Source organism: Prunus avium, chromosome 1 (genome assembly GCF_965620075.1).
Source record: "Prunus avium chromosome 1, drPruAviu1.hap1.1, whole genome shotgun sequence".
Classification (NCBI taxonomy): Eukaryota; Viridiplantae; Streptophyta; class Magnoliopsida; order Rosales; family Rosaceae; genus Prunus; species Prunus avium.
In genome coordinates this window covers 10,114,708-10,125,941 of record NC_142284.1, presented here as the reverse complement: position 1 = coordinate 10,125,941, position 11,234 = coordinate 10,114,708, and the positions used below count along the sequence as shown (strand labels likewise).

General features: G+C 37.8%; 1 protein-coding gene and 1 long non-coding RNA gene across 2 annotated transcripts; both read left to right on the top strand.

The window, feature by feature from the left end:
* The first annotated feature begins 3,568 nt into the window (after window positions 1-3,568).
* Window positions 3,569-4,920, top strand: LOC148297268 (uncharacterized). The gene is made up of 2 exons (XM_088243886.1): window positions 3,569-4,589; window positions 4,877-4,920. The coding sequence occupies exons 1-2, from the start codon at window positions 3,971-3,973 to the stop codon at window positions 4,918-4,920; spliced, it is 663 nt and encodes a 220-aa protein (XP_088100012.1). The 5' UTR covers window positions 3,569-3,970.
* A 3,619-nt stretch (window positions 4,921-8,539) lies between these two features.
* LOC148297267 (uncharacterized) lies at window positions 8,540-10,288 on the top strand. The gene is made up of 2 exons (XR_015833081.1): window positions 8,540-8,865; window positions 8,964-10,288. It is a non-coding gene; the product is annotated as an uncharacterized LOC148297267 (long non-coding RNA).
* Window positions 10,289-11,234: the final 946 nt, after the last annotated feature.

Genomic DNA, 11,234 nt, shown 5'->3' with positions numbered 1-11,234 from the left:
AAATAAAATCATACAATTAAATTAAATTTAAAAAGTAAAAATTTGAAAAATTAATATAATGAAATTGATATAAGAGAAATAATAAAAAAAAATGTCAAAAACCTTGGGTGACAAAATATTTCGTCGAGCAAACTATTAAACTAGTTTATTTTAATTAAAAATTTTTAAAAAACAAAAATTTTAAAAAATTGAATATTTCGTCGCGCAAAGATTTGCGCGACATTAGGATTCGTCGCGCAAAGATTTGCGCGACATTAACTTTCGTCGCGCAAAATAATATTATTCGTCGCGCAAAGTTGATAGTATTCGTCGCGCAAAGTAGTTATAATTCGTCGCGCAAAGTTGTTATCATTCGTCGCGCAAAGTATCTTTGCGAGAGAAAAAAAAAATTTCGTCGCGCAAAACCTTTCTTTACGATCTTTGCGCGACAGAACTTGCGCGACCAAAATTTCTACTTTGCGCAACAAAATTATTTCGTCGCGCAAAGTGTTTTTTGTAGTAGTGCCTCTTCCCCATGCTTTCCTCTTTCGAGAAGACTTTGGTTCTCGTACTCCTAGTTTCTCCATGGAACATGCTCTCAATTTAATCCACCGTATTATTATCTGTTATCCCAATTAATCTATCTTCAATCTATTATTTTAAGTTTCTCTCATCCCTCTTTTCTCATATTGAAACCCTAAAAGAATTGATCTCTCACTGAAAAGTTCGCAATTTTTCTTCTTTGATCTTTGTCTTTAAGATTGATGGTGGTGGCCAAGAGGAGAGGAGCATGAAAATTTGAAAAGGTAATCAGATTTATGAACTTTTTTTTTTTTTCCTATCTAGCAAACTATTTTTTCTCACCCTAAACTCTATATGTTGGTCTCTGTTGAGTTTTACTCTTGCTTTTCCTTCCACAAATTGTTGTTGGGGCTTGGCCTCTATCTTTTGTTAGGTGGTTTGTTGATTCTCTTTATTGGTTTAATGAACACCTTTCGACCAAAAAAAAAAAGGGTTACTTGAGAACTTATTGTCAAAGAATAGGTTGTTTTGTTGAATGTTAGAAGTTATGATTTTTATTTTTTATGATTCATGTACTTTTGCTTTGTTGAAATGAAATTATTATATTTAAACCAAAAAGAGAATGAGCAATTTTTTAATTTCCTTGTGTATTATTGTATACTAAGAAAGGGGCCTCATTTAATTTATTGCCTAGGGCCACCCAAAAGTCAGGGCCGACACTTATTCACATTAGATTCATATGCCTTGCATCATGCTTATTTCAGTGGTATCCTTGTAAGGCCCATTGACTTGTATTTCAATAACCCGAATCGTCTATATTTTAGGTATTCATTCAAATATATCATGATTATCTATGCAAAAAATCACTTGAATTTGAAACTTTTTGACCACCCAATTAATGATTGTCATTTTAGTGCTTTTTTGAAGTATCGTGTTCGTCTATTTTGTTGGTTACAATTAAGTACCTTAATGATGCTCAATTTGTCTAAGTTTCTATAAGGCGGATCTATGAATGGAGATGAGAAAAATATATGGTTTGGATCGTTAAAAATAATAATAATTCATAGTAGAGCCTAGAAGGTGTCCTTCAAATAAAATTATTTGAGAGATCTGTCAATATATAGGAGGGGACATATATATATATATATATATATATATATATATATATAGAGAGAGAGAGAGAGAGAGAGAGAGAGAGAGAGAGAGAGAGAGAGAGAGAGAGAGCGAGCTTCAGTTGAGGGATCCCTCAAATAATTATTTGAGGGACACCCTTGTAAACCTACTCTGCATTGTATATCACTAATCTAAACCGTCTATTTTATAGAAATTCATTCAAAGATTATCTCTGCAAAAAATTACTTGAATCCTATACAATGGTGAAACCAGGAATTTTTGTAGGGGTGGGCTAAATTTTTTTTTTGGTCATGGCGGCAGATCTTCCTCGCCATCACTCATCTTGGCTTGATCGTAAAACCTCAATACCCACAATCCAGACCAAGATGAAATTGACCCCAAAAGAATGCATTTCCCCCTTCTTTTTTTTTGTCAACACCTACGAATTCATGACAACTTAAACAGAGGGAGAAACTGAAAGAGAAGGAAATAATCAAAGAAAGGGAAGAGGAGATGAAGAAAAATTAATAGAGAAAAGGAGAAACATTAATATATATAGGGTGAAAGAAAAGAGGAAAGTGTTAGAGTTTCTTTTTAATTATAAATATTTTATATAAGCTTGATAGGTGTTAGAGTTTTTTAAATTATAATTTGGTTTCTTTTGTGCTGGAAACGTCGGCACAAATCACAAAATGCTTTCCCATTAAATCATGAACCAACACGTGTAGAGTTTGTTTGAAGAGGTGTGTCTGTGGTGTAGAGATTGGTTGCATTGATGGGCTTATTTCTACCTAAAGCGGTGGGCAAACATTTGATTTCCCTAATTTGGCTTGTAAAACTAAGCTTATATGCAGAAAATAAAAAAACAGCACTGGGCTGGAGCCCAGTAGAGCCTACACGTAGTTCCGCCCTTGATCCTATATCATTTGACCACTTAATTAAATAATTGAAATTTTAGTACTTTCTTCGTCGATTTTGTTGGGCACAACTAGATGTCAAAACGTTTTTTAATTGGGCTAATTCTTTTGCAAGGATGGTCTATGAATGTAGACTTGAATAATGGATAGTTTAGATCATTAAAATGAAATTTATAGTGGATCCCCGAAGTGTCCCTCAAATATATTTATTTAAGGAATCCCTCCATAAAGAAGAGGACTGTATAACTTTCTGCAAACGAGAAACACAGAATCTGTAAATCCTTTTAAGCAATTTGTGATACAGTTGGCATGCAATCAATGAACAAACAACCACACAAAATCACGTTCATCATAAACATCAGATTTTGGTGACTCGGAAACCACCACTTGGAAAAAATCGGGGGACCGTCTAGGCAAGAGCTTCATTACTCAAAAGGAAAAATCTCAATACAAAAGTATCTTCTTAGCTCGAATCACTTAATCCTAACTAAGTGGCAGCTATACCTCTTGTGCAACTTTCCAAATCATTGATTACTTCATGTTCTTCGGACTTCTTGTTGCTGGCAGCTTGCTCTTGAAGCTCTTCATCTTCAACCTCGAAATCCATAGGAAAGCAGATTTTTCAGTTGGATGCTAAGGTCACATCTCATCAAGCTATATACTTGAGCTTGATGAAATTTGTTGAAATATGCAAATCATATCACAGATTATGTGGAGACAATTGTGATTTAGTTACCTTGTATAGGTCTTGATTATAGGATCTTGATTCTTTGTAATTACAGCACTTGCCTTGTATAGCCTAGCCCAGCCCTATATTACTATGTAATGTATTCATCTTTGATATATGAAAATACAGGAGTCTTCTCCTTCATTAAACGTTGCCTAGCCTCTGTTTCTTTTCATGGTATCAGAGCACCATTCCTGGTGACTCACACACCTTTAACACCTTCCGCAAACATTGAGACATGGCTGGCAACGATGAAACACCAAAACCTTCAGGCGTTAAGCCTAACACACAAGATACAGAGACCATTGATGCCTCTGATCCCTTTTACATACACCATGCGGATCAAACAGGTCTGACCCTTGTCACGCAACTTCTAGATGGTGACAATTATGCAACTTGGAGTCGGGCGATGTTGATCAACTTGGAAGCAAAAAACAAACTCGGTTTCGTTGACAGCACAATCAAGGCACCGCCAACAACCAGCGCCAAATACCTCTTTTGGAGGAGATGCAATCAGTTGATTAAATCTTGGATTCTCAATTCCATTAGCCCTTCATTGGCTAACACTGTGATTTATGCCAACACCGCCGCTGAGGTTTGGTCAGATCTCAAAGAGCGTTTTTCTCAAGGGAATGTGTCTCGTATTTTTCATATCAAGCGAGAAATTGCTGAAATGCGATAGCACCAGCAGTCTATTTCAACATATTACAACATGCTTAAAGGTCTTTGGGATGAGTTGGGATCATATCTTCCCATGCCATCATGCCAATGTAATCCAGCGTGCAAGTGTGGAGTCATGAAGGAGCTTGCTGACAGAGAGCAACAAGAACAGGTACTTCAATTTCTTATGGGCCTAAATGATACTTATTCGGTTGTTCGTACGCAGATGCTTCTGATGTCTCCTTTACCCACGGTGCGCAAGGCATATGCCATGCTCATGCAAGAAGAAAGACAGCGACAAATAACTGAGAATAGCACAATCAGTTCCGTTCATGCCATGAACACATCAAAGAGTACCAACAAACGGCCTCGCAAAGTGCACGACGATGACAACAAGAATTTACATTGCACACACTGTAATGGTGACACCCATACAGTTGATCGCTGCTACTACCTTAATGGTTTCCCAACATGGCACAAACTACATGGAAAGGCAGTCAAGCCACCCAACAAGAACAAGCGTGTGGGCACCAACAACACCACCCAGGAACCACAAAAGGGAACTGTTACTCAGACTTTGGATGATCTGAAATTCACCCCTCAAGAAGTTAATCAGATCAAGTCCTTTTTACGAGGTGATGGTAAAATTCAAGCCTTTGCAAATGCTACAGGTATATCACATGACTCTTGGATAATTGATAGCGGTGCAACAGACCACATTTCTTCTTCACCCAAATTGATTCCTAAGAAAACCACTTTGTCTAATTCTTCAGTCAACATGCCCAATGGTTCACAGGCACATATCTCTTGTCTTGGTTATGTTCAAATCACTCCTCATCTAAAATTGGAAGACATGCTTTGTGTTCCTGGTTTCCGAGTCAATTTAATGTCCGTCAGTAAATTAACTCGTCATCTCCATTGTCTTATCTCATTCTTCCCTACTTTTTGTATCATGCAGGATTTAACAACGAAGAAGGTGATTGGGTTGGGGAAGGAGCATGATGGTTTGTACTATTTAGTACCGGTCACCGAAGATTTTCTTTGTGAGCGTGGTCCCAGAATAGCTGCTGCTGCGTTGTCCTCCACTTCTGTTCTTTGGCATAAACGCTTGGGTCACTTGTCTACTGGTCCAATGCGTGTTTTATCTCAAACAGTCCCTTCCATTTCATTTAATTTTCATTCTCAATGTGATGTCTGTCCCCTTGCCAAATAGACCAGATTACCATTTTCTCTAAGTTCAATTTCAACCAAAAAACCTTTTGAGTTAATTCATTGCGATATATGGGGTCATCGATTACCCACTAGCTCAGGTGCTCGATATTTTTTGACTATCGTAGATGACTACTCACGTTTCACATGGTTGTTCCTCATGAATCTTAAATCTGAAATGCAAGAAAAGATCAAACTTTTTTTTGCCTATGTTAAAACTCAATTTCATTGCGACATTCAACAGGTGCGTAGTGACAATGGTGCAGAATTCCTATCCATGCGTTCTTTTTTTGCTCCAATGGGCACCCTATGGCAACATTCTTTCTCACACACCCCCCAACAAAATGGGGTTGTGGAACGCAAACATCGCCATCATCTCACTGTTGCCCATGCTTTATGTTTTCAAGCACAAGTTCCCCTCAAGTTTTGGGGAGAGAGTATCCTTACTGCAGCCTATATCATTAACCATTTGCCCACATTAGTGCTCTCCAAAAGATCACCCCATGAGGTTCTCTATCACACCCCACCTTCCTATCGTCATTTTCGTGTCTTCGGTTGCCTTTGCTACGCCACTCAAACAAATTCCCTCCACAAATTTGACGCGCGGGCTCGACGTTGCATCTTTGTTGGATATCCCGCAGGGCAAAAAGCTTATCGTTTATATGACCTCGCCTCTCACCAATTTCCACGAACACATATTCCCCTTTTCCACAATTTCTCAGCACACCCAAACAGCACTCTCACACGGCCCAGTTTTGCCATCCCACCCACATGACCCATTTCCTCCTGATGCCACTTTCGAGCAGCCCATCATCACCTCGGAAACAAATAAACCCTCCTCAAAAACAGTTTCCTTCTCCTCAGATACACATCACCACCCTTCCGATACACATCCCAACGCCGACCTCAACACTAATCTCAACATCATCTCTGAGTCTATCACTGATCCACCAGCAACCCTAGCTCCTTTAACATCCTCCGATAATCCCATCTCAACTTCTTCCTCTCCAGCACTTCGACGCAGCACTCGTTCTCGGCAACCCAACGTACGCCTCCTCGACTATGCATGCTCACTGGTGACTGCTCCTACTCCCACTCCATCATCTTCTTCGGTGTCAGGTACTCGCTATCCTCTCTCCAAATATCTCTCTTCTTCTCATTAATCTTCCTCATATCGCTCTTTTCTGCATAATATTACTACCTATGTCGAACCCACTTCTTTTGCACAGGCTAACCTTGATCCCAAGTGGCGTGAAGCCATGGCAACTGAATTGCAGGCTCTTGAACAAAATCATACATGGACTCTCACCTCACTACCTCCTGGCAAACGTGCTATTGGGAGCCGTTGGGTTTACAAAATCAAGCATAAATCAGATGGCTCTGTTGAGCGCTATAAGGCGCGGCTGGTAGCCAAAGGCTACACCCAAACTGAAGGCTTGGATTATTACGAGACTTTTGCCCCGGTGGCCAAATTGGTCACTGTTCGATGTTTATTAGCAGTGGCTGCTCATCACACTTGGCCTCTTAATCAACTAGACGTCCAGAATGCTTTTCTCCATGGTGATTTGGAGGAAGAGGTTTACATGTTACCCCCACCTGGCCTTCGTCGACAGGGGGAGCACTTGGTTTGTCGACTCCGGAAATCTTTATATGGCTTAAAGCAAGCTTCACGGCAGTGGTTTTCCAAATTTTCCACAGCTATTCAACATGCTGGTTTTCGACAATCAAGGGCTGATTACTCTATGTTCACTCGTGTAAAAGGTAAATCCATCACTGTGGTATTAGTCTATGTTGATGATATGATCATAACCAGAAATGATCCTACTGCCATACAACAATTAAAGGACTTTCTCCATCATCAATTTCGAATCAAAGATCTTGGTTTGCTAAAATATTTCCTCGGAATTGAAGTAGCTCGCTCCAAGGAAGGCATCTCCATTTCACAGAGAAAGTATATTTTAGACATATTGGATGATGTTGGTTTGTTAGGGGCTTGTCCTGTGGATTTTCCCATGGAACAAGACTTAAAATTACAGTCGACATAAGGAGAATTGTTGAAAGACCCCACTCGTTATAGAAGAATTGTGGGGCGTCTCATCTATCTCACAATAACAAGGCCTGACATTTCATATCCTGTACAAGTCCTCAGTCAGTTCATGAGCCAACCACGCAAACCACACCTTGATATCTTGGAAGACCAAGAAGCAGCATACAATATCACGATCTTCTGCGGAGGCAGAGTATAGATCAATGGCAGCAATTACCTGTGAACTCACATGGCTACGTTTTTTGCTACAAGATCTTCGAGTCCTTCATACCGCACCTGCTCGAGTTCACTGTGATAATCAGGCCGCTCTACACATTGCGGCTAATCCTGTCTTTCATGAACGTACCAAACACATAGAGCTAGACTGTCATCTGATTCGAGAAAAAATTCAAGCTGGGCTTATCACAACTCATTTCACACCATCTAAACATCAGGTTGCAGACTTGTTTACCAAAGCACTTGGTAAACTCATGTTTCAAGCTCATTGCCGCAAGTTGGGCATGCACAATATCCATGCTCCAACTTGAGGGGGAGTGTTGAAATATGCAAATCATATCACAGATTATGTGGATACAATTGTGATTTAGTTACCTCGTATAGGTCTTGATTATAGGATCTTGATTCTTTGTAATTACAGCACTTGCCTTGTATAGCCTAGCCCAGCCCTATATTACTATGTAATGTATTCATCTTTGATATATGAAAATACAGGAGTCTTCTCCTTCATTAAACGTTGCCTAGCCTCTGTTTCTTTTCTAAATTAATGGAGATAAAATATATAACTAAGCGTAAGATGGTCAAGGATAGATGAGAGATTTGATTTAGATCATCTGGCAAGAGTTTTCGAAAATAAAACAATTTTTCTAATGTAAAAAATCAGTTTTCCATTGAAAATATGAACTTTTCCCAAAATGAGCCACAACACCAGAATGAAAAGTTACCCTAAATTATTGATGTACAAATGGTTTTAAGAGGAAGCTCTTCAATCTACTTCAACTTTGTAGCAAATGCCTAAATTCTAATTTCTAAAGTTGAACTAAGAGGAATTGCATGAAATTATACATTTAGCAAGGAAAGCCAATTCAAACCTAACAGTTTTTTTTTCTTTCTTTTACAGGTTAAGCTCAAATGAGCTAAAAAATATAGTCAAGCTCGAGTTGTATCAAGTCAATTTACAGTAACAAGCTGATCCACTCACTACTACAAAATTGTAAAACCACGACACAAAATAGACGAAGGTGTAGTTTAAAACCGTCGTTGTGTTTTAAAAGATGATGGTTTTACAAAAGCGTCGTGATATACCATTTTATACACCACTAAAATAGAGTTGTGTTTTAAAAGACGACGTTTGTAAATTACAAAGGTCGTCTTTTAAAACACGCTAGGCTCCTTAAGTGAGTTCGCTCTCGACGTAATTTTTAGATTTCCTCCCAACTCGAAAACATTCCCTCCTCTAATTCTCACAGCGCTCTCTGAACTCTCTTAAACAGTCCCTCTGAATTTTCCTCATCCCTCTTCCTCCCTCGTCATCACAGATCTCTCTCTTCATTTGTCTTTCTCTTTTTGTTATGCATCTCTCTCTTGACCATTCGCTTCTTTTGCTTTGCAGGTCGTGATCGATAATGTCATCTACTCCACTGCGACTTTACTGATCAAGGTTTCTGAGCTCGCCATCTCGTCGCGCCGTCGTGGTAAGTGAGAGTTTCAATAAGAGATTTGGGGCTTTTGCTAATTCAAAGCCCTAGTATCCTTTTACTTAGACTCTCTCATCGATCTCCAACTCTTTCAGATCAAACCCACCGAAACCCTAAGCTTGCTCCTTCTGCAACAAAACCTCCAAAGCAGCGAAGGCCTCTGCAACAGTTGGTCTGAAATTTCTTTTCTTTTTTATGTTCTTTATGATTTACCTATTATATTGTTTCAATTTGATTATGAGATGTTGCTTTGTTTGGATTATGCTGGTTGTCTATTCATATAGATTTTTATTTTCGGGAGTGCATTTCTTTCATAAGAACTCTAGTTAGTCCCCTTTCTCAGTCTCAAGCTTTAATTTCTCAAACAGAGATGAGAGATGGTCTGTGGTTCACGAATTTGAAGGTGGGGTTCAGATAATCTTAGTTGAGTCTTGCTAATATTACAGCTATGTCAGCTATATCATGTATATGCTAAGGGTTGCATTTGTTTGCCAAATATGTACAGGTATTGCGTGCTAAGAATCATTTATTTTATTTTTTATTTTTTCTTAATTTGTGCGGCTGTATTTTACCTGAAACTAGAGTTCCTCTTTCTCTTTGACGTGTTGTGATAAGTTTAATGGATGATTTGCGTTGCATAAATATAAAAAGAAGGTCTTGGGATAATTTGTTCATGATCCAATTCTATCAATATATGTTTTGCAATTTTTTGCCTAGTGTACCAAATCTTAAGTGAAGGCACTTAACTGTTATCCTGACATGGTATTCTTCAGAATCGCAGTGTTGTTTTAAGATGTTCACTAGGGCTGCTGCAAGAAAGCTTTTCACTAACATCCGTTTGAATAGGTAATTCAACTTTAGATTGTATAGATAGCATTCTGTTTGAACAAGTAACTGCACTTCAAATAGCAATTTGCAATAGTTTATGCTTACCTCTGTTGCTTTGTAACTAGAATATATGCATCTTTTTACTGCTTCTCTGTTATCCTTTTGTTGTTGAGAATCTGATATGTATGTCAATTTGATGTTTAGGAGCAAATAATTTTTGTGTTGGCAAAGCGGCTTGGAATGATGACAAAAATGAAATTATGTTTTTCTATGCTTTCCTGATATTATAGATTCTTTTACGGGAAGAATGACCAGATGTTGATTTTCTGTAGGTGGTGTTTTGATGTTGAGGTAGTTTACCTATGCAAATGGTTCAGAATTCGAATGATTGAGATATCTGTAAACTGGTGGATCAAAGGAGAACCTGTTAAGCATGCCAAATATGCTTTAGGAGCTTGTGCTCATGTCTGTTGGATATAGAAATGCTATGTAATTACTATTGAATTTTTGAAAGAAACGATTTGAGCATATGTAAATTATGAAATTACTATTGAATCTTCAAGTTTTAAGAAAAAAACAATTTGAGTACATATGTATGGAGTGGGTAATAGCATATTTGGACATGAATTTATTGTTCACAAAGCATTATTGTTTTTTAGTTAAAATCGTTGTAGAGAACCATTGGAAGCGAAAAAAAAAAAGAAGCTAAATTGTAAAATCACTACGTCAGTTTTGCAATTAATACATGACGATAGTTTCAACGAAACCGTCATCTTTATAGTTGATAGACGACCGTATTTTAACAAACAATCATCTTTAGGGATAATTTCATTGATACACGACGGTTTTCAACAAAACCGTCGTCTATAGATATCATAAACGACGGTTTTTTAAAAAAAATCGTCGTCTTTATTTCAAAATGACAACGGTTTTCATAAAAACCGTCAGCTTTATAGGCCAACAACGACGGTGAAAAACCGTCATGGTTTGACACTCCAAAAAGATGGCGGTCGATATAACAACGGTTTTCAAACCATCACAACAACGGTGGATCCCCGTCGTCTATTTCATTTTTTGTAGCAGTGACTTTTACAACCAATCTTTGAGCAGCATAGTTCAATCCTAAATATTGATTAGAAATTACACATATAAAAAATAATAATTAAGAATTAACAGGCAAATACATTAAGACACATGGCTATGATTGCTTACTGAGCCTCTACTATGTTTAAATTACTATTTAATATCTTCTGATTGAGGGTTAAGGTGATCATCCATTGGAATAACAAAAACAAGAGCAAGCTGATGTTGATAAATAAAAAAAAGTGTGAAATAATTAAAGAACATCACCTAAACGGAATTAGAGTTTAACGTTGATAATCTAAAGGTTATACGCAAAGAATTTAGATATTTAATATTAGGCTCCCATTAATATATTTGAATAATATTAAGAACACACGGTGACGAGGCCAAGGAGCCTCAGATATTGCATCAGCTCTTATTTTAGTGTACATATTTTAGTACAATACATATTCAAC